General features: G+C 38.4%; 1 protein-coding gene across 1 annotated transcript; it reads right to left on the bottom strand.

The window, feature by feature from the left end:
* Nucleotides 1-471: 471 nt before the first annotated feature.
* On the bottom strand, nucleotides 472-24,019 carry IFNAR1 (interferon alpha and beta receptor subunit 1). The gene is made up of 11 exons (XM_063346391.1): nucleotides 23,329-24,019; nucleotides 14,944-15,064; nucleotides 13,305-13,498; nucleotides 12,450-12,607; nucleotides 11,104-11,251; nucleotides 10,069-10,183; nucleotides 9,015-9,217; nucleotides 7,661-7,815; nucleotides 6,704-6,857; nucleotides 3,494-3,648; nucleotides 472-2,052 (listed from the first exon to the last, which is right to left on the bottom strand). Exons 1-11 carry the CDS (start codon nucleotides 23,426-23,428, stop codon nucleotides 1,825-1,827), a joined length of 1,731 nt encoding a protein of 576 aa, XP_063202461.1. The 5' UTR covers nucleotides 23,429-24,019; the 3' UTR covers nucleotides 472-1,824.
* Nucleotides 24,020-24,818: the final 799 nt, after the last annotated feature.

Consider the following 24,818-nt stretch of genomic DNA (forward strand, 5'->3'; position numbering starts at 1 on the left):
ATTGAAGTTGTCCAGGAGAAAGAAACATCCAGGGAGGCCAGCTACAGCAGAAATCACTCAGAGGAACAGCTGCATAAACAAGTTGCATTCTTACAGCAAACAGATTATGCTAAAGAGACAGACGCAAATACAGACAACTTCATACTGTCTTTCACTGAAGCATCTCACAGCAGTTCACAGACAGGAACTATTTACCAAAGACCACAATGACTGGAACGCTCACATTCAGTGTTCTGATTTTAAGCCTCAATTCAGAAAATAAATTAGCACTTTCTTTCCAGTTTGTCTAAATCATGCACCACTCCCATGTAAGTGCTAATTAAATTTATATATGATATGCTTCACATTGGGTTTTTTAGGAAGGACAGTAACTGAAGACTCGTGGCATATGCTCCATGGTGTAGCTTCAATATCACTACATCAAGAAATACACGGAACCAAGAAAGGGACTGAGAAGTAAATGTGCAAAATTTATTGTGTTCTTCAATGAACATAGGGACATAAAATTTATAAAATTAGACCTCATCGTCAAAATTAAAAAAATTATATATAAACACCAACGGTTGCTTGTTACAATAAACAACAGGCCACAAAGCTCAAAACCAGTTTAGTCTAAATCAATTTCTTCATAAAAAAAATAAGCATCTTTAAAAAAGATGTCGTAAGAAGAAAGTGGCACACAAATTGAAACATTATTGCAGCGTATCCTTATACAAAGAAAAGTCTGCTGGCAAAATGTGATTAAGCTGAAAAAAAAGCTCTGAATGACAAGCATCTTCACCATTTGTTAAAAAGGCATTTTCTAAATTCAACCTGGGTCCTTCTAATTACAGAAATAAATTTCTTCCTTGTTAAAAGCGATTCACATTTCTAAATACAATTCAATTAGAAGTAAATATTTTACACTTCTGGTTATTTAGCCATGGGGGAAAAAAGTAATCAAGAATACACCTCTTAACATGCCTTGTCATTAAAGTAAACAATATTATTTAGTTTCTTCTTACAGTGTACATTTGTTGCTTTTTATCGTAAATGCAGTGCAAAACAATTTGACCCAACCTCTATTTACAAAGACCTTCCACTATGAAATTCTTCTTTATAGTAAAGTGAAACAGACCTTCTTGCCTCTTCCCCTCCCCGTAGTTGCTGTAGGAGAAGAGCACCCTGACACAGGGACACAGATACACGAACAAGCAAGTGAGCGTTGGGAGCATCCGGCAGCCACGGCCACAAAGAATTCTCCAACGAGGCTCAGAGGAGCCTCACTGAGGCTACTGTTGTCTCTTTGCATCTTTCGGTCTGGACCCGCTGAAACAAAAAGCACTGCCCCTAAGGGGGTTGAAAGAGAATATCAGAAGAGTATTTAATACTGTATCTGGCATCACTTCCCTTCTGCCTGTGTAAACACTGTAAGATTCAACGCTGGAATGTAAGGCTTTCTGTCACAGTACACTGGCATTCAAGACAAACCTCTAAGACAGCGAGCAGCTCTTCTTGTAGAACAGAGTAGGCTTTCCCTGAGGTTATCAGGTTCAAGTATAAAAAGCGTACAGATTCTGCTCCTCTGTATGCACATGGTATTCTTTTTATCATATGATGAAAAGTCACGGTGGTGTAAGGTACGAGGAGTCAACTGTTTTAACTTCAGTCAGCTTGCAGCAGAGAGGGTATGTAACTTTCCACTAACAAAGTGCAGATTTGGAAACTTGAAGACAAAGATCCCAAAGTCACACTGTCTTCCTTAGGCTGCAACTTTCATAATAAAAAAGTTTTAAGTGTTTATTACATTGACAGTCCCATATATGAATTTTATTTTCTCAAAAGTTATACTATTTCCTTTTCTAGCATTTCTTCCGACACTTTGCTCCCTGAAGTATCGTCATCATTAGAATAATTCCCTGAATCTCGACTGCTCTGTTTAGAATGTTTGTAGTCTTTAAAATCAATTTGATTTAGTTCTTCTGTGATGATAGTCTCAATTATAGAACAATTTTCTATTGGTTCTTCTGTAGTTGACAGACAAGGACTGTCAAAGAGCTGTCCTCCAAAACCCTGCAAAAAGAGAAGCAGAAAAGAAGGAGATGAACATTCATATACAATACCTAAATAATGATTCTGCTTAACACCACTGCTGTACAAATCTGATTTATAGTGTTCAGTAGCATCATGAGGTTTTCTACCTGTAACATGCTATTTGTTTCCCTAATTCACAAATTCAGAGTTAGGATGAAGCTTAGCTGCATTCGTATAATTAAACACTAAAGAATGACACTAACATTAATCTTAACTCTTGCTATGCTCATAGTTGTCGATCATCTGTACAACTGCAGTATACATTAATCTTAACTCTTGCTATGCTCATAGTTGTCGATCATCTGTACAATTGCAGTATTTCATTGATTATGGCCTTATGAGTCCACACAAGAACACTTTCAAATATCATGTGGTAGCGCAGGGATGACAAAGTCTACAAATCACCATCAGTCATAAAGCAAAGTTAGAAAGAAGAAAGAGAAAGCGAGCTGTGGCAGCAGGATACCAAGCCTTATGCAGCTCTCGATAGTGCACTGCTGTCTATCCTGCATGCTTTATAACCGTTCTCTGAAGTGGTCATTTATATCAAATCCACGACAAAAGGCTCTAAATATGCATCGCACTAATTATGTTACCAGTATTATACCAAACAAACCAGATAAAATACTGTCTTACAAATAAGTTACGGTCAGAGGTTAGCCCTTGTAAATTACGAGACTGGTTTTAAATGACAACTTCATTCAGAAAGCTTCGTACACTACATATACTAGGAGCTTCAGTGAGAAGATGACACACGTTAGGAAGGCCATGCACTGCTTAACATCAATGTTCTAAGAGACACAGAAGAAAGCACAGTGAAAGGCAGTTCTTGCTACATTTCAAAATATACCTACACTTAATGTGTTATCCTGTTCATTCCAGAACAGGATCCCTACTAAGTATTACCTGTGCCAAGCTGAGCTGGAAAATGGACAACATCTGCCCTTTTTGAGACCATCCAGGCCGCTAGGTCAGGTCATGGTAGAAGCATTTGCTGCCTGCTCCAGCAAAATTTCCTCTAAAGATTAGGCTTGCATTTTTGCCTCCTCTGAGTTTTAAAGGATGGCAAAAAGGCTAGAGCATGCTCTTCCAGATAACACAGTGGGAAAACATTTCTGGTCTCACGCAGCAGGGCAAAAGCACGTTATCAAATTGGATGAAGGATCGTTAGCAACGCTTTCACACAGACAGAAGAAAAAACCCATAACATTTAAAATATTTGCTAATTGCAGAATTCTAGAAATTGACACTACCCATTTTTTCCATAGGAATTTCTGCACTTTGTTAAAACTTATACAATTAATCTTGGCATACCCATAAGACCACAGGATAACAAATAAACACTTTTTCATTATATTTTCTGTCCGTTTTTCTAAAAATAATTTTCTCATTTATTAAGCAGATATAAGTCTTATCTTACCTCTATGTTCAAAGGAGGCTGGCATGATGGAAAGAACACATATTTGATTTTATTGTAGGCTTGATACAGGGCAAAAACAAGTGGTGCAGCCACAAGCAAGACAGCAATCAGGGCAGTTAAAAATGTTGCTAAAATGGTCAGAGGTAAAATTTCATCTAAAAAAGTGAATAAAAACCATTCAGTCTAGCTCTTCATAAACTACAAAGATTAAAGAACAGATTTATCTCCAAATCTGCTACAGTATTTATCATAAAATTTCACATTTTTACAGTACTATACACAGGCATGATGATCATTACAAAAATTATGCCATTCCCATATCTTAAATAGTTTTTATATTAAAAACACAGCACAAAGTATTTATCCAATATAAGAACAGAAGCACTTGCAGGCAGGATCAGAACCAAGATCCAGTTATTCCCAGTTATATTCTAGTTATATATCACTATTTGACAACAAGACAAAAAGGCTACACATAAATAGCTACCATGAAGCACTTGATGCATGCAAACCTATTGCACTATTGCTTGTGTACAGCATCTAACCCCAAGGAACATAATACATAATCGACAGAGCTCTCTCCTTTAAAAAGGCAGAGATACGGGAGTAAGAATGGGCAGTTACTACAGTGAAGTTGGCCCATGGTTATTTAGCCAGGAGATGATTACAGTGCCTAGACATGCAGGGTCTTCAGGGGCCCAAAAGCATCCAAATGATTTCTTGGACAGAAGAGGAACTCCAATCGTAAGCTTCAAATGACTACAACACAGCCAACAGAGAGAACAAGGATCTTCCAGTGAGCATCTATTCCTTTCGATGTTTATCTGAGTAAGAAATCAATCTTAAGGCTATTCCAGTTATTTTCCAGACTGGTAGTCTAGACGCTAGCTCAGCAGAAGATTTTACTTTGTCAGTACAGAAAGGCAAGTTGACTTTCACTTCAATGCTCAAACATGGTGTTATCAACTTGACGATGTCAAGCGCAGCAGTGCAGTTGATTAGCTTGAAGGAAGAGACACCATCCAGAGGGACCCTGACAGGCTTGAGGAGTGAGCTGATATGAACCTCATGAAGTTCGACAAGGCCAAGCACAAGGACCTGCACTTGGGCTGGGGCAGTCCTTAGTATCAATACAGGCTGGGGGATGAAGGGATTGAGAGGAGCCCTGCTGAGAAGGACTTGGGGGTACTGGTGCATGAAAAATTGGACGTGAGCCAGCAATGTGCGCATACAGCCCAGAAAGCCAATTGTATCCTGGGCTGCATAAAAAGAAGTGGCCAGCAGTTGGAGGGAGGCGATTCTGCCCCTCTACTCTGCTGTCATGAGACCCCATCTGGAGTATTGCATCCAGCTGTGTGGCCTCCAGCACAAGACAGACATAGACCTGCTACAGTACTCCAGAGCAGGGCCACAAAAATAGTCAGATGAGTAGAACATCTCTCCTAGGAAGAAAGGCTGAGAGAGTTGGGGTTCAGCTTGGAGAAGAGAAAGCTCCGGGGGCAGCTTATTGCAGCCTTTCAATATTTAACAGGGGCTTATAAGACAGACAGACTTTTTCCTAAACCCTGTAGTGACAGGACAAGGGGCAACAGTTTTAAACTGGAAGAGGGTAGGTTTAGATTGGACATAAGGAAGAAATTCTCTACAATGAGGGTGGTGAGACACTGGAACAGGTTGCTCAGAGAAGTTGTGGCTGCCCCATCCCTGGAAGTGTTCAAAGTCAGGTTGGATGGCACCTTGAGCAACCTGATCTAGTGAGAGATGTCCCTGCCCATGGCAGGGGGGGTTGGACTAGATGATCGTTGAAGGTCCCTTCCAACCTAAACCATTCTGTAAGTATGGTCCTGCATTCCCGTATTAACCCAGAAACTGTGGAAAACCTTCAACAGTTCCAGGACTTAAGATTGGGACCTTATAGTAGAAGGAGTTTACGTAATGGAATCCAGCTTTTGATAGTAAAATATTTTAGTCAAAGAAACCTTTTATCTGTACAGTCATAAACTATTCAGTGCTTAAGTTCAAGAGCCTTGCAAGCTTCCTTAGGCTCCCCTCCTCTCTTCTCCTTTGCAAAATATTTTCTGGCATGATCTCTAACAAACAAACAAATCGAAGGGACTTTGACCCTACTAAAAATAATACATACCAGAAGACACTTTAAAAAAATGAAGATGAGACAATCAGGTCTTTTTATCTCTATTTCCAGTTAGTATGAAAGATCAAGGAATGAAAGATTTCCACACTGGGACATAAGAACATATGGGAAGTACAGGGAAGTAATCTGTATGACTGCATGTCTCTCAATACAGAGTCTTGAATGGACTGCTTGGTTTTAAGTAGGCTTATTATAATAGAAGGATATGGGGAAGACTAATAACTAACTAGTAAAATAGATAAAAGAATTTCTCCTACAAAGGTAAAAAGGTAGCATTTGTTTCTTTTTAGGCTTGATAAAGACAAAGCAGTGAGAACTACAATATAAATGAATCCTTAAAGCTTAAGATGTGAGAAAGTAGCATTACTATTATGACATTTTCTTAGCTCTAAGTCAGTTTGGATACTTAGTAATTTCTCTAGTGTTACAGCCTGTTAATAGAAGACAACTGGCCAAATTAAATTCAACAGATAACTCACTCTTACATTCTGAGTATAATCCACCTACAAACATATTCTCCTTTTGCTTAAAAGTGAGTTTTCAGCTGTGATGAGTCTGATGATTTGTCTCCTCACGCTTTATCACAGGATTTTTTAAAGTTTAATTCACTCACAGAAGAATTAAGACAATTTCAAAGGTAAAATATTCTTGAAAACATAACACTTAGTGATTCCTTGCACCCTACTAAAAATATCTTAAATGTACTGGAAATTAAACCTTGCCTATTAACAAGTCATTGTACAGAACTAAATTCAATTCACAATCATTATAGTTATTAACCCGAGATAATTTATAAATTTCTGGTTATTCATGGAATAACCAGAACGTAATTTTGACCAAGTCAGAACAGAAGCAGTTTATTAGTTTAGCTATAGGAGAGAACACAGAGCAGCAACGTGACAGACTGCTGATACGGATCTCTGCCCAACTAGGTGCTAACTCTGCGAGGCCATTAAGCCATGCTGCAAGTATTTTTTTAACTTCGGAGACCTGTAAAGGCCCCTGAAGGGTTAACAATTTCACTCCCAGTGGCATAACAATTCCCAAGCTCTTCCTACCTCCAGGTGTTTTGATGCATTCCTCTTTGCTGAAATGACCGCTTTTGTTGTAAGCTTTTGAGAATGCTTGTACTTTCACACAGTACAAAGTTGAGGGTGCTAGATCAGAGATTGTTCCTATTGTTTGTTTTATCTCTTTCATTTTGATTTTCTCCTGAAAAAGAAAAATTGAAGGAATAAGATGCACACAATAGTACAAGAGTCACTCTTAAACAGATTAGAATTTTGGCCTCTGCCAAAGAAGTAATTCTGTAAGAAGTCAGACACCATTCTGCACTTGATTAAATAAAATAAAAAACCCACACAACTCTCTCCTAAGCGAGCACATTCAGGAAACACTCATCGACAAGAACCAACTGCTTTCACCACACTGAAATTTTGCAATTCAAACCTGTGTGCAAAATGAAACTTCTTCATGTTGCAGTTTGTTTTCTTCTCTTCTTCCATGCATTTACACATACACATTTACCGATTACTGAAATTTTACTATAAGGAGCATCTAAACAATATGGAAAGATACAGTAAAATGTGAGCTAAAAACCACGAAAGACTGCATTGTTTTATGATACATGTAGCTATAAAACTGCAAATACAGAAAGAAAAGGATCTGAGGGGCCAGAAGCTACCTTAATTAAAACAGTGCACAGAGTCATCCTGTAAGAAAGAGGGCAGAAGAACCCTACAAACTTCAAAAGTGAGCCGTTTCGGTGCAGTTCCGCAAATTGTTGTACACAGACACATCAATGGAAAAAGATTAAAATCTCAATTACTTCGTGATAAAAGTTATCTTGATCAGATTTTTTAAAAGAATCTTTCAGAAAAAAAACCACCAACAAATTGATTGCATGATTGATAATGTACCTCTTTTGAAAATAAGCTTCTTGAGGAGAACTCAAACTCAGTACTAAAATCATAACAAATTTTATATACTGTTTTAAGTATTTATCTAGTTCATACCTCATTATTCGATGAATTCTTCCAATACAGAACCCGGTAAGACAAGTCATAATGGTTACTCATGACTTCACTTTCAGATCCTCCTGGAGGATAAATCTGGATATGAAGCAAAACATCACTGATGTCCACCTTTACACCAGGAGGGCCAATTTCATCTTAAGACATTTAAAAAAAAAAGTTAACAATAAGATTGAAAGAATTCAAATAAAAATATTGCCTAAAATAGTGTAGTTTAAATCTATGACAATTTTAAAGAAACATATACTTAAAAGTCTAACTTGACTAATAGCTTTATTCAGAATCTTGAGTCCTAAGGAATATTTCAATTATTTTTTCTTTCCACATTCATATGTTGCTTCTGCAAATTTCAGTGACATGAAATACACAGACGGTAATTAACTCTGTGCAAGTTAAAGTGAAACTACTGAACAGTTCCTAATCTCATCAGGATACGGGCCTTCTTTTTCACATATACCTTCTTTCACAGTTATAGTTGAAAAGTGAGAAGAATTACAGTTTTCGTTTTCTTTTGTTGAATTATTTACCTAGGTCACTGTTATCTTATTAAAGAATTATCTAATTACCAAGAGCTTGGACAAGGGAAAGCTGACATATAGAACAGATATTGATTCCACTTCAATGTGGAAGGCAATGGAATATTACCCTACATATTAGATAAACATTTCTTGAGGTTTATGACTGATAACTTTTTTGAAGTCAAACATTTTAGTAATGTCACATTTCTCACAAAATCGAAAAAGTGCAACAAAGATAAAAATTACTATAATTTCACTCTGGAGAGTGTTACATATTTTTGACTTAGATGTCACTATCATTTTCATGAAAATCTTCAGGGTTGTATGTCAATGTAATACTGCTTCAGCACAAAATTCAGGGGTGCACTGTGCAGGGGTATAGAGGAGGACATGTAAGTAGACACACAAGAAAATAGAGGCAGTGGATTCTGAAGTTATTTGACTTTGGCATCGTTTTTCTGAGATATCAAGAAGTGCTCCCTGTCAACAGCAAGTCAGACTAGGGATATTTCTACTACAACATCACGTAGTGATTAATGTAGTATGCAGTGAGATTATAAAATGCCATATAATGCTTTGTGGTTTAATTTTGGAAAGCAAGTGACAGGATTTAAACATAGAGAAATACTGGCTATGATGAACAGAGAAGACCGTGGAAAAATTCCTGTTTAACTTGATGGGGCCAGGATTACCAACACAGTTTCTGTAGGGGAACTACGTATTCAGTTTCATTAATCTAGCAAGTTTCTTTTGGTATGTAATAGCATTAGGTATGTGTTTGCTGAGAAATGAAAATTTAAGAAAACACATTTGCTTACTTGTTACCAGAGGATCTACTTTTACTTCATTAGACAAACATGATTTATTATATTCATTCGTGGCCTGCACACGAAGATAAAAAATTCCAGAAACAGTAGTGATGATAGATGACAAATTGCATTGTGTATCAGTGATGTTTTCACATCCGGGTACATTGAGCCACTTCGTTGAGTAATCATCATAAAGTTTCTTTAGATATGCACTGCAAGAGATATTTTAATAGTTTTTGATGTGAGGTCCTTGAACTCTAAAAAAAAAAAAGCATGTTCACTTGTGCTACATAGTGGGGGGGGTGTGTTTATTTTTGGAAGAGCGGGCCTCTTAGAAATTTCTCATATTCAGAATATTGTTTTTTCATTTGTAACTGAAACAATGAAGTTAACTGTATCAGGAAATATAAATTAGTGATTTAATCAAGCCTCAATAGAAAAATTATGTATCGGTTTTAGAAATTTTTAAAATCCAGATTAAGATTTTTCATATAGTTCTATTAATTCAATTATTTTTCTGTCATGCCAAAAAAATTAAAAAAAAATAAAAAAGCTCGGGGTATCTCTCCTCTTCATTTAGATGCTGGTCACAATACTTGTGTGACAACTAGATATTAAGATACAGGTTTATAGGCACGATGGCGTTTTCTCCTGTTGGGATCTGACCAGAATTAATCAAGTTGACAACTGAAACCTTGAAAGCCTGCATTTTTGCTCACTTCTAGTCCTCTGATTTCTTCACATTCAAAGAGATACAAAGCAATGAAAACTCCACATCTTTTAAAAAACAGTACTTAGCACATATTTAGTAGTCCATTTCATCAGGTATTTAACACTCTTAAAAGAAGCCTAGTGTCCTGAAATTCTAGGATATGATGTTACATGAAATCCTTTTAAAAGCCACAGATATCCAGATGAGGTACCCAATGTTTCAAGGAATACATTAAGCCCCTTTAGCCAAGTATTTCACTTCAGCTTCTAATAACTACTTGCAGAATACAATGGATGGCATTTAGAATGACATAACATGTTTAAACAGAGATATAGAAATCATTTAACTTACCCGAGATACTGTACATTGTAGCTCACATGTTGTTTATACCAATTATTCCAATGCAGATGAAATTTCATATTCAAAGCAAGAATGCTCACGTTTGTTGCACAGAATAGGACATTTGCTGCTCAACATGAAAAGAAAAGGAAATCCACAGCTAACGAAAAGCTTTATATTATGTACAGCAATTTCTCACTGAATGGGCTATTTTCATGTAAATGGTCATTGTACACTTTGAATAATTAAAAAAAATGCCTGTTTTCATTACAAAGATGGCAAATTGAAGTCTGTGATATATACAGCATATTAAGCCTTTAGTGAAAAAGAAATCTCTTAAAAATCAATTTAGAAAAACTCAAGTACAGAAGTGTTGAGATTAGTGGAAATAAACTAGTTCAGCAATAACTCGATGAGAAAAAAGTGTAAAATATACATGCGTAAACGTAAAGTAATTCTGATGTATTATTCGTTCAATTGAATGTTTTGACTTTCTACATTCCCACAGTTACTTTTTTCCTGAAATAAACATTTAAAAGTACTTAATCTGACAACTGAACAGCACATAAAAATTTAAATTTAGACATGCAAAACATGCAACTGGTGGCAAACTGCCACAAAGTCATTCTTCAGAATCTGTAATAATAAATTAACCAAGGCCTGCATAAAACCAATATTTTTTTTAAGCTTAGCTCAACTTTATACGCATTAATTTAATGCCAAATATACAAAAGGCTTTTGTTTTACCTACACACATCCCTTTCCTCCCAATTCAAAGTCATAAGTTCAAAAATAGCCAGTTTTCCAGAATACAGAAAGTAGTTTTTGCAATCAAAATGAATGGACAGAATTTGCCTCAGAGCAAAAACCCTGATGTACTATTAAAACTCTAATATTCATAGGTGACATATTTTATATTGATTTAAAATAGAAAATGTGAGTAGGAACTTGGCATTTCTGCATATTTCTATTGCTTTAGAACAATTTACTTTCCAACAGTTTAAACTTGAGGAATCATTTTTAAGATAAAACAATTTTACTCTGTACCTTTACGAGTAGTTTTTACACAATGAACGGGACTGAATAAGCCTTCTTTAGCGTCCGAAGGGTAAGTTGCTTGAACTTTCAAACAGTAAGTAGTGTCTGGTGCAAGACCATCAATTATGTCAGTAGGAAAAATACTTTGATTTCTCAACTGTAAGAAACAATTATAAACAGCATATGAAGATAACTGTTCTTCCTGATGAGCTGATTATTTTTTTTTTAAATATCTTTTTTCTTCCCCAGGTTTCGGACCATTTATATAAATATGCCATCAAAAATGCTAAAATAGGGAATGAAGGACAATATATGAGCTGAATAAATGCTAAGGGAAGTTTCCAACTTATCCATGTGATCAAGAGGAAGGAACATGTCATGCTCCTTTAACACAGGAAAGTGGGGAGGGGTTGCAGTACTGCTCTACACGACACATAACTCACCACAAAATACTCTGCACATACTCAAGAGAGAAATAGTACATTTATATTAATAGTACATTCATTGAATGAACACTCGCCCCTCCCTCTCCTGCTACCTCCCTGCTTCTGGTTTACCAGACTTTTCAGTGACTGACCTTCGTACACAGCTTGTACTTAACTTAAAGCTTTTTTTTTCCCCCCGCTTTGATGTGTAACGATTATCACTAGGTCTTCCAAATGAACACAGATACCTCTTCAATTCCTACCCTAATCTAGCTGGCACCCATTCCCCTAAAAGGATAAAAAAAAAGAAAAGCTATTTCTATCTTGGTCTTTACAGAATAGCTATATCTGCTGTGCGAGATGCACATTATGGCTTGGAAACCAGTCCACAATTACAAGACCTCAAAAGAATCCATAAAAGCCCCAGCCTACAGTATAAAAACAAAGAATTTAATTAATGACACGGGACAGCGTACTGACAGCTGTAGTCAAGCTATATGGTCTCAGCAAGATCAAGTTAGCTTCTTACCTCTCCCCTCCCCTATATCTACGCCTTACTGTAAATGCTTCTTCCCACTGCCTTGAACTCTTTCCCCTCCCTGTTCCTGCCGGCTAAAGGTGGCTCCTGCTCCAACACACCTGAGAGGGTTTCACCTTCTTCCTCATGCATTGGAAAGTGGCTCCAGCATTTAACAGAAATACAAACTCTTCATCACAAAACATCTAATACAATCCTCTAACAAAAACAAAACCAAAAAAAATGAAGAAAACACCCCCTCCCAACTTTTAAACCTTATAGAAACAGTTATACACAGTTACATATTTAACCAATTCCATTTTAGAGCATGAAGCAATTAAAGCACATCTCTGACAGTTATGTTAAAGCTAAAAATTAAAAAAAGCACAACAAAAACAGAACAGTGATCATACCTCTGCATTTGATGAATTTTCCCAGATAACTAGATTATATTTAAAACTTGTATCATCTATCCACATTTTTTGGACCTGATTTGCTTCTGGAGGAGAAATCTTAATTTTTATAACTCCATTTATGGACTGCAACTCTATTCCTGGGGCACTGATCTGAGCTGCAAATATTATAAGAAAAAGAGTCAAGCATGACTGCTTAAAGAAAAAAAAGCACCAAAAAAGTCATTCACATTAATAAAACCACAATAACTGCCTATAGTATCTTATTTGTAATTCTTTTGAGGCAGAAACAAGATCACAGTAAGTGCCTATAGGATCTTAGTTTGCATGAATCTTGGGCAGTACCTAACAGAAATCTAACCTAACAACCAACCACTGTTACCCGATTCTAAAAACAGCAGAGTTAAAATGCAATATTACTGGTGAACATTTTCCAGAATCTGCAGTGAAGAATCAGTAGAAGTTATTCTAAAACACGCAAGCCAAGAAACCTAGCTCAAGGAAATCAATACAACATTGAGAGAAGGCTTCAGTACCATATTATACTGTATACTGGAAAGCCACAAGGTCAGAAGAAAACTTCCAGAAACATCCACTGTCAAAAAGGATTTTTCTGAAATCTAGAAAACTAGAGTGTGACAAAAAATTCTGCCAGAAAACCAGCATCACTCGGAATACTTTCCCCTTTCCAGAAAAAGAAGAATAATAACATTCCGTGACCTGCAAATACCTTATATTATGTTGAGAAAACCACTAGCTCATGTTATGAGCAATGGAAACCACACACAATTTTTCCACAATAATGTGCTGAAGGACATTTTACTAAAAGAGTTACAATATATATGGAGCTCATACCTATATCATACGGAGTCATTTCAAAAATGCTAGACCATGGAGACACTTCTTCCCTTCTTTCGGTCCTTAAACGCACATGATGTTTATCATAGTATTCGGTTATTGCTGAGGAAAAGTCACATTCCATGTGAGTAACTTTTTGACACCCAGGCAACTCCTTCCATTCTGTTCCATCTGTCATAAAGTCTTCAAACCTGTAAGAAAGAAAACATCCCCAAAATAAAACCAATACACAATTTAAGTCTTGAGATTCTTTTTCCTTTTCTTCTTAATGCTAATAAATGTCACACCATTTAATGCTGTTTTATCACCAGCACCAGTGTAATGAGTGTTATCTACTTACCTACCCTGGAATTCATATTGCCATTTAATTCATTAATTTAATCTATTAATTTATTAGGTTAGCCTTATTACCAAAGGTTAATTATCAGTCTGCAAAGTCTGACACCAGTTTCTTTTAGTCACCGTGTAAACACACAGTGTCAGAAAACAGCATCAAAGAACTGTCAAAATCCAGAATTATATCCTTAATACATGATCCTAGTCTGGCAATGATTTATAATTCATAGGAAGAAATGTAAAAGTCTTGATGGCAAGAAGTTGTTAAAAGAGCATAAAAGCTGCAAATAACCCCAATTCTAACATTAGTGAGGAATGTAGATTAGGGGAAGAGCGAAACACTAAGGAGAAAACTGGAGTTCAGCAAAAAGTGTTGGAATAATTAGCTTTAGAGAAGCTGTTTTTCTTGTGAGTTAACAGATATCCATTCCTTATTTAAGAAAGGGACATTTCATATAGAGATTAAGTCCTGACCAAAAAAAAAAAAAAAAAGAGGCACAGACTTGAAGTAGTAATTGTTTATCCTCAGCTCTTATCTTATCCTTCAGAACAGTATTATGTTCTTAAATTAAAACTATTTTCAAAACAGCTATTTCTCATCACATTGAAGAAGGTAAGCTTTTTTTTTTTTAAATCCAAAATCATGCGCTAGGAAATCCTAAAATCAAGAACTTAAGTGATTTTATCTTAGAAGTGTTTTTTAGTATTTACTTGTCAGGAGAGTGCCACAAAATACCAAACGTGTATGTATATGCATGCATAAGTATTGGTATATGAAACCATTAATGAAAACCAGGCAAATATTTAAGAACAAAAATTAAAGTGTTTCATTTGGTGATTAAAATTTGCAGATGAGAAATCTGGATCCATAAACATTGGCAAATTACTCAAAACTACACTGAAAATTCTCTCAAATTCTGTGTGTGTATGGCCACAATGTAGCTTAATTAAAAAAACAAAACAGAATAAAAAAAAATTAAATACTACATTTCTAAGTGCACCGGTTAATCTTCTCAATGAACTACCATAGTATTAAGCATTACTAACAAGTGTGTTCTGCATTTATAAGACGTCGTTATGAGTGAACAATCTAATTTTACATATGAATTAAACAAATGAAGGAGAATACTAGGATTCCACTTCATTTCAAGACTTAATCTTCCTGGCCTCTATTTTCTGGATTTCAAGAAGTCTCTAGAAGTTTTACATGGCAGTATCAAGAAGCATAGTAATTAATTAATATGCTCGTCTACGCACATAAGAACCAGATATTTCTGGCTCAGAATAAAATTATACTTACCACTGGTATTCTGCTGAAAATGTTACATTGGTGTCATTCCCAGTGTACTTCCACCTTAGAGTGAAATTTGTATTTACAACATAGACCTGAATATCCTGTGGACTCTTCAGATTAGTTTGGCCTACAAGAAAGTAACATAAAGGTATGTAAAGACTAGCATAAATAACTTGTACATAATTTAAGAATAACTTACTTTTTTTTTTTAACAAAAGTGGAGAGCTATAGTGAAATGAAATAACAGTAAACGTAAGAGTTAAGAAAACCCCGCACTACTCAAATGGCACTTCAATATATAGCTCAGGAGCTATGGCATCAAGTAGCTCCTTTGCCTATTTGACCACACAGCTCTTTCGCCTGTGCTTAGTCTTTCTTCTGACACCCCTTTAAAAAAAGTTTATACAGTTGTAACATTCAAGGCCTGTGTTCACCGTCATGAATTCATTATAAGCAGTCTGAACGCTTTTAAACCAGTATCTTATTAGTTGGATCCAACATCTGGGTCTCAGCTGCAAAGTGCCAAGGAATTGACATAATGCTGTTATTTCACAATTGCGGAACAGACTGAGCATAGCAAGCTTGTCTTATATCATGTGTTACTGCCATAAATTCAACATATTGAACATAAATCCCTTTCAGTGAAGCGTCATCACACATCAGATCTTGTATCTTGCTCACCGTAATCCCGTGTTTTCTTTTACACAAAGAACAGTGCATAAAATGACTCACGGAGGGCAAGTGCTAAGTCTCAGGACACATATAAGTATGTCCATAACACCAAGGGAGGTACCAGACCATGAGAAGCAAAGGCTTAAGAGGCAGATTGCCAACAGGAGGGATGCATGCATGCTAGAATCATCTGCAAGATAGCTCTCTCTCCTCTTTATTTTCCACCTTTCAAAAAGAATCATTAAAAAACCCCCAACTGCCTCATAATTACCTTATATTCCACTTCCTAAATAAGACTTCTTTACCATTAACTTTGAGATATGCAGAGTCCTAGGTGCCCCATTTAGTATGCAATTCAGGTGTCAGAGGACAGATGAGAGCAACAGTGCTGTGGGAGAAGGAGTTATTCTGACACTTAATGAAAATTGAGATTTATCTAGCTATTTATAAGGTATGTTTTGCTATGAATTACATCACACCAGTCTATGGCACTGCTTCAAAGTAGTGAGGCTAAAAATTTTCAGTCAGGGGCAAAAGTTTGGACTGAAGGTTTTCCAGTACTAGAAACCAAACCAGACTGTGGCTTACAGAGCAAAAGGAAACAGCATGAAGGCATGGGGAACATGCATGAACTGAGAAAACCTCAGGCAGAAGTCACTAGAATTATACCAAAACCACCAACTAAGCACATATATCCAGATTTACAGAGCTTAAACTCCACCTAAGTCCTTCTGCCTTGTTATCCTATACAAAATATCTTTTACAACCCAGGCTATGTACTATTTAGGCACTGCACACCTCTGACTAAGAATGTACTTACAACTTCTAACATGTGAGGAAAAAAATCTAAAAAAAATAAAATCACCACACACCTCTCTGTCTGGACTTTCTATTTTAACCAGTTCTGTGTTACACTATTAATCACTTTCCAATGGCTACAACTTCTAAAAACATATGTTGGTGACCATCACTCTAAAATAGCTTTTTGATGTCAGTCTAATATTTGATTATATTAGGAAGAAATCAGAACAAACACATCCTATTTCGCCTGGGCAATCAAAGTCTGTTTGCACATCTAAAGGGTTATCCTGAATTTGATGAAAAGTGGCTCTTCGTTGCAAAAACTATTTCATATTTTACATGACGACCCATTTCTCTTTATAAAAAGGAAATGTGAGTGGGAAAGCAATCTATAAAATGAAGTCTGCAAAATCCTTTTGGAGAACAGAGTGAAACTTTTATCCTTATACTACTGACTTTTGGCAATAACTCCTGAAAGCATAAAACTTGAAAGGAAAATAATTTAATAGATCCTCATGGAACCCACAACAGAATTTATTTCCACAACGCATCAATTTGTTACTCTTCTAAAATTGACAGACTAAAATAAGCCCAGAGAATACCAAGCTACATTTGATCATCAGAAAATAAGAAAGGAAAGGAAATAACTAACTCTTTTTCAGATATTTACCCAATAGATGGCTAAAGTTCAGCCAAAAAGCTTATGATAACAAAGGCAGCTATTTCAGATTTTGGCAAATAATAGCAATTTTGAATATTTATATCCCTTCACAAAGAAAATACTCACTTCATGGGAAAACATCATTTTTGCTTTATCAGAGAATGTGTGCATTAAATTTAAGAATCAATAAGCCTGGAACAAAAGAGTTCCACTAGCTTTTAATAATAATTTAAAAAAAATACGCAAAAAACCTCAGCACAACTCTCCTATTGCCATAGAAAGTATAAGCCAGTCAGAGCCTCCCAGAGAAAAAAAGGAAGTAATAATTTGTTCGAAGAATATCACCACCTATCGTAATTGAGAGATTGAACGTTATAATCTTGCTTTGTAACATTCATTGCTTTACGACCCAGTGCAAGATTATTTAAGTGCGTAACACTTTCAATTTCAGTTCTAAAGAACCATCAACAGATTGGTAACTTTCACATCCAAAGTGCACAGTAATGCTTTTCCCTGTAAATACATGTATTCACATATTTGCAGAGACGTAAAAAATATCATTCATACTCTCAGTCTCTGTTTAAATATTTATTTGTAAAAGACCTCAATAAATGGTATGACAGAGAACTTGTTTCAAACCATCTTTTTGGAACGTAGTTCAACTGCTTACATTTGAATAGCCTCCTAAAGCAGACAGAAAGAGAGATACAATTTCCTCAGCTCTCTAGCAGCACACATACCAGGTTTAAAAACCTGCCATGGCAGCACTAAACAGAAGTCTTTACAACAGGAGATTCCCCAGGTAGATTTTTTTACCCTGAACAACACAGAACCTTGGAAAAAACCTAAGAAGGTAGCATTAGATAACATAGTATTAGCTGAGAACCACATTGCACCTACAGAGCTCCAATGCTGATTAAAAAATGCTACTACATGTTAAGACTATTATTTTTGTGTTGGGTAAAAAATCAAATGTTCACTGCATTTCCAGAGTATTTTCCCCACATTTTCAAATCCCTATTTTATATGTAACATGAAGCTTTACAATAATTCTTATTAGACCTTTTCCATTTGAGGTCGGATAGGAAAAAGGAAATCTGGAAGCAAACCCAAAATCATTTCAATATTCATTTTCTAACCAGAAATACTTTCTCCCCAGGTTACAAAAAACATGCTGATGTAACAAGACATCCAGCCAGTGTTTTGAGCTAGGCCAGCTTTTTCTAAAGCTGGTAAATACCACGGCAAATAATCATATCCTCCCCCTGGATACAAACAATATTATAAAAATACAGCTCTGGATTCTGACATTCGGGAGAAGATACAGTATTCCAGTCATGGAGTAAGAACACACAGTGAACTAGAAGGGATTTATTCCAGAACAGCTTTGGTTAAAGGTACAGAAAATGACTGTCACAAGTCTCAGATTTGACCACCTCTTTCTCAAAGAACTTACTCATGCATGTTTGACCATCTTGATATTTACCCTTTTTTAATCCTCCTTACAAACTGCTGAAAGAAGGCATTAAGAGCTGTTTTCAGCGGCACGTGATAGCCTTCACAGAACTTTAATAAACAGAAACATGCTGTTCAGAGATATCATCTGTAAAATTAACTTAAAATCCACTACAGGGTTAAAAGTAACTTGTTCCAATTACTCAGGGAAGACGCTATAGTTTTCAGGGAATTTTCAGAAAGTCGTTCAGTGTTATGTTCAACAAGAATGTACGTGTGTGAGCACTTGCGGTCAGTGCTCAGCAAGAGCCAAAAAGGGGGAAAAAAGTTAGAAACTGATAGAGAATTAAGGGAGTAAAATAGAAAGCTTAATGTCATAATATAAATTTATTATACACGTATCTTCAGCACCGTGTGCAGCTCTAGAGCACCCATTCTCATAAGCAGATAGCAGGACAGAATAAGGGAGATAAGAGCGACTAGGACAATCCAAGGTATGGAACAGCTTCTGTCCTGGGAGGAATCAGACTATGATTCTTCAGCCTGAAGAGGAGACCAAGGGGAGGATAAGACAGATCTACAGACACCTAATGAGTGGCATGAGGAATGCAAGTGGCAAAAGATTGTTTGCTGTCTTCTTAACACAAAGCCAGAAGCAACAAAACAAGCGCCACTCTGCCCTAAGCAAACAAATGAAACTGCTGCTTCACTGAACGCTTAGTCAGTTTGTGGAATTCCTTCCCCTAGGGCTCTGTGAATGCTCAACTCTTATCTGACTTACGAACTCAGAGTCAAATACAAAGTCTTGACGCTACAGACTGCTGTAAAACCACGTTGTGAAGTGTCACCACATACTTCCTCTTTTATTCTTTCTTACTCCCCTACTAACCACTGCTGTAGATGAAAACTGGACTAGACAGTGTTTTGGCTTCATCTGGTATAAAACACAACAGCAAAAAACACCTGAAAAAACCCACTACTCTCTTTGTAGATGCATCTCAAGCTTGATTAGGGACTTTCCTCCTAGCCCTGGTCAGAAAACCAGATTATTGCTTCAGAAGGATCTCCCAGTCCTGACAGCAAACCCTGATAATTCAAACTATCTTCACCAGGAAATCAAATTTCTTATCCAAATTCAAATACCTTTTTATTGAGGGTTCCAGGGTCATAACTATGCAATTCCATCTGTTCACTCCATCTCCTGTTGCAGGTAAGAAGCAGGATATAATCAGAGAGTCTACTATGATTTTATACCCTAAGAAGTGTCTTTGGTTGGAATTTGTAAAAGTTAATGATCACCAACTCACATTTTAACACTTCCTAATCACCCATTCATATCCTAGAAACACGGAAGCTGAGCCGGAAGAAACCTTGCAAGATCACCTGTGTTTCACATTGGTGAAAACAGGTGGCCAATTCTATGTCCGTCATCAGATGTCTGCGTAGATAAGTCCTATGGTTTCCACCACTGTATAGTCTACTTTTACAGGCCTCCAATTTCCTGAAATATTTTGCTATCCTTACCATTAGAGAAAGCTTTCTGTAAATCAAAAGCAAGGAACTCCCAAACCAGATTTCCTAGCACACTCTATCGGAGGTCTGGATCTTTGCAGAACAGATCCAAGTTTCGTTACAGCAAGGATGCTTGCTTAGTTGATGTTCATAGTATATGGACAACAGAGCATTTACAGGCTGCAAAACCCAAAGTCTAACCTACATCTCCTCTAAGCACATTTAGCCCATGTACTTTTTGTCTATGAATATTAAAGCATATTATTCTTTATGTCAGATGCATTTGAAAACCATGTTAAACATTACTAACGATGAGGAAAAAAAATTAATGGCAGCAAGAATTCTTTTAGTTTTCGTTTTAAGCCAAATTTTCTAGCTTTCTGAATGACTGTGATTGTTCTCTTTGGTATTCTCTCCAAATGGCTGAACTTGCTTGACACAGCATACTTTGGAAAATAACAATACTCCAGCTGAGATTAATAAATGGAAGTCTAGCTTACAAGACAGAGGACCTAACCTCCTCCTTCATTCTAATTAGCACTGCTGTGCCCCAATACTTTTGGGATTTTCTATAACATAGTACTTAAACTTATACACATAAATTACAAAGGACAGTAACATTGCCTTTTTTTTTTAAAAAAAAAAAAAAACAACTTGTATTTAGACCATCCTTTGTCATCCTCTATTTGCCTAAGTACACAGACTTGCACTCATCCTTTTTCAATACCACTGTACTTTTCTCTGGAGTATCTCCCCAGTTTGTCAGGACATATCTTGATTCTACACCTGCTTTTCAAAACAACTATGAGCTCCTTCCTCTTAGTTATATGTGGATTTAATAAGCTTACACTGTTCTATCACACAGATTATAAACAGGTCCCCACTTGATACACCCTTCCCTCTTGACAGTGAACTATAAAAAAATTTTGATGACCTAGAAAAATCACACTGAAGCAGTTTAACATAATTATTTTTTCCAGTGTGCTTAAGAGGTTAGTATACAATATAGATTCAACAGCAATACTAAGCCAAAATACATGCAATTGGAGCCTTTTACTTTAGAATAGCAGAAATTCAGGTTGATTCAACATGACATTTGTTCTCAATACTACAGACATGCATAGATGATCCACCCATCCATTCTTTCACATGACAATCCCCATTTCCAGTAAGTGTTTTGTGTTTTCTTCCCTAAGATGATTTCTTAAATCCCAATGAACAGCAATCCAGGAATGAAGGAGTAAACTCAGTAACATTTAATTACCAGTGAAATTTTGTGATCTAGATAGAAAGCAGATATGCAAGGTAATATCCAAAAAAATCAAGACTTCTTCCTGGTTTATTTTACTGGCAATTAAAAGACAGACATATAAAATTAATTCAAGTTTCTTCACTTAAAGCAAAAAAACACTTTGGTGCTGAGGACAACATTATAATAGATTAGACTGTTATGGAAAGAAGAGACTGAAGACAAGAAAAGCTTTTAGCACAATTGCCTATCTTCCTTCCTCTGTCAGATTTTAACGAACTAAAATAAATACAAAACTGTTCTAATAAACAAACATCACTACTTAATTTATAATATTTTAATTAATATTTTCAATAAATTATGGTTAAAAAGAATAACCATTATATAACATTATGGAATAATAAAAGCCATTAAACAGCAGAAGAAAGCAGTCTTAGCATGCCAGAAATACACTCCCTCATGAGACACTGAAGGGGAAATCCCATTACAAATACATAATGGCTCACTGCTTATCACATTAAGTATGTGGTAGAATCAATGGAAACTTTACCCCAACCTTTCAGCACAGGAAGGAAAGGAGGCCTGTTATACGTGATATTGAAAAAAAACAAAACAACAAAGCCACAACCAAACACACACCAACTGGTATTGGTTCCACAGGCAGAAAGGTGCTCTAGAGAACCAGGGAGAACTCTCACTGCAAGAACTTTTATACAGAAGGAGCAGAGAGGAACTGCTGGTTTTGACAAGGCAGAAGGCACGAGGTCACTGTAGCAGAACAATTTCTTCTAACTCTGGAAGTAGCATGTGGCATGTTAGTACTTTGCTGTAACATGTGTGGGTTAATCAAAGTAGATGCATCATCACAGTGCTTCCAGTTTTGGGATGGAATTTCAGGCTGATGCACAAAGAATACACCACGAAACCAAATGGCTGAAAGACAACAAAGAAAGAGAAGAGGTGCCAGAGCTACTTCTCTGCCCGAATGCAAAGTGTGGACCCCTGAAAACAGCCTCTCTCTAGTCTTCTTTTTGGTATACCAAACTAGAACAACACAATCTTACACAGAATTCAAGAGTTTAGGTGGCATCAGAAGCAGCATGCACCCACTAGCCCATGGCTATATTTTCATTATCCAAACTAGCTTAGCACATATACTCTCTGTTGCATGTCACAATGTCCTGTAAATATACAGTATGGTAATTTACAGCTTATCTGGGCTGCACAATACCTCCCCCTTGAAAAACGTTTCATGCAATAGTTGTTTCTTACTGCATAAGGATGTAAGAAGAGGCACACACAAGCGACACGCCTTGACGGGGCAGCTGCTGGGGGCACAGACCCCAAACTCCCCCTTGAAGTCAACCACATCCTGGGCTGCGTCAAAAGAAGTGTGGTCAGCAGGTCCAGGGAGGTGATTCTGACCCTCTCCTCTCCACTCTCCTGACCCTCCACTCTCATCAAAACCCACCTGGAGCACTGTGTCCAGCTCCAGGGCCCCACAAGGACACGGACCTGTTGGAACAGGTCCAGCAGAGGGCCACAAGGATGATGAGAGGGCTGGAGCACCTCTGCTGAGAGAATTGGGGTTGTTCAGCCCGGAGAAAGAAGGCTCCAGGGAGACCTTATAGTGGCCTTCCAGTACCTAAAGGGGCCGACAGGAGAGTTGGAGAGGGACTCTTTGTCAGGGAGCGTAGTGATAGGATGAGGGGTAACAGTTTTAAACTGAAAGAGGGTAGATTTAGATTAGATATTAGGAAGAAATTCTTTCCTGTGAGGGTGGTGAGACACTGGAACAGGCTTCCCAGGGAAGTTATGGATGCCCCATCCCTGGAAGTGTTCAAGGCCAGGCTGGATGGGGCTTTGAGCAGCCTGGTCTAGTGGGAGGTGTCCCTGCCCATGGCAGGGGGTTGGAACTAGATGATCTTTAAGGTCCCTTCTAACCCGAACCATTCTATAACGGCCACCGCACCAGCCCCCAGCCGCCGCCGCGGTGCCGCGCCGCGCCTCGCCCTGCCCTGCCCGCCCTACCGAGACCCACCTGCGCAGCGTAGGGGCAGCGCGACCAGCAGGCAGGGCAGCAACGCCGCCACAGCCGCGCGCCACACACCAACAACCGCCGCCGCCGCTTCGCCGTCCATCCGTCCCTCCGCACGACCGGCGCCCGCACCGTTACCGGAAACCCCGCGCGGCTGCGCATGCGCCGGCGGCCCCCGCCCCGCGCTGCCGACGGTGGAGATGGGGCGAGCGGAGGGCGCCGGGCGGGGCCTAAGATGCTGGCGGGGCGTAAGGCCGTCCCGTTCTCGAAGTGCGCGGAGAGCGACTTCCTGTTGGCGACTGCTGCCGCCCTAGGCGCTTATTCCCTGGTGGCAGCGACGGGAGGTGCTCCTTAAGTAGAGGGGGGGACGTTGGGCGCCCTGCGATGGCGGAAAACCTCGATAGTTACGGGTGTTTCCAGGTTCCGCCATTCCACACAGACCCACACCCAGGCTCGGGTCTGTGACAGGGCGGGGGTTCGCGCGCCGCCAACGGCGCTTCTCGGCGCGGCCGTTAGTCGTTGGGCCGGTGGTGCTCGCGGCGGGCGACCGTTGGCCCAGCAGACGGACCTGTCCCTCAGCCCCGGTTGAAGCAGCAGCAGCAGCAGAGGGGAGACGGAGCCCCGCGGTGGGCGAGCAGGAGCGGCAGGCCGTGCCGCCCTGCCCGCGCCTCCCAGGCGGGCGTTCGGCGTCTCCCCGGGCGGCTGGGCTGTGGGCGTAACCCTGCACTCTTGTCTGCCCGTAGCAGCCCTTGTGCTGCTGGATGCGGACCAAGTAATGGAAGCAAATGTTGTCGGTCAGGCCCAGCAGGACTGCTGGCTTCCAGGGCAGGGGTCAGCGGTTGCACAACTCTCTCACGCCATGTTCACAGCGGGGCTGCTTCCTTCTTTTGTTCTGCCCTTGCTGTCTGGTCACCCCTATTCCATCCCAGCCGATAAATGTTCACACGGCTCACACACACAAAAAAAATGCCCCGATCAGTTTAATCAAAAATCAGGAAACCACAAGATGCATTGAATCACAGAGAGGGAACATAATTCCTCTCATTCAGTAGGGTACTTGTGTGGCGTGCAGCCTGCCCCGGTTCTTGAATGGTTGAATGCTACAGTAAGTATTGAGTGGGGCATGCATGCTATAGTCTCTGAAGTGGGGCTTGGACACCAGTCACTTTTTGCAGGCAGAAGGTCTGGTTTTATGACTAAAGAGCTCATCTTCTCTTTTTCTGTTTCATGTTTTTCATGAGACTGCCCAGCTGCCATGCTTGGGAGGGTACAAGTCAGGGTTTACCTTTCACTTCCTGCCCCCTCAAAGCAACAAACTCCTAAGTGGTCGCAGCAATGTATTCAGAGATGAGGATTTGAAACTCTGGTAGGCGAAGGTCTATGCCCTCTACATTGCAGGTGTTAAAAGAAATTAATTTTTTTGTTGCTTAAGATGACAATCCTTCCAGCTGTACTTCTGGATAAAAGTATTCCTAGCTGTGAGGATACCTCTT

This window comes from Chroicocephalus ridibundus, chromosome 1 (assembly GCF_963924245.1).
Source record: "Chroicocephalus ridibundus chromosome 1, bChrRid1.1, whole genome shotgun sequence".
Classification (NCBI taxonomy): Eukaryota; Metazoa; Chordata; class Aves; order Charadriiformes; family Laridae; genus Chroicocephalus; species Chroicocephalus ridibundus.

Coding starts and splice junctions, on each gene's coding strand:
- IFNAR1 (XM_063346391.1), bottom strand. CDS start 23,428: ATGGACGGCGAAGCGGCGGCGGCGGTTGTTGGTGTGTGGCGCGCGGCT. Junction 10,184..11,103: donor TGTAAAAACTACTCGTAAAG/GTACAGAGTAAA, acceptor CATGTTGAGCAG/CAAATGTCCTATTCTGTGCA. Junction 6,858..7,660: donor AGAATTCATCGAATAATGAG/GTATGAACTAGA, acceptor TTTCTTTTTCAG/GAGAAAATCAAAATGAAAGA.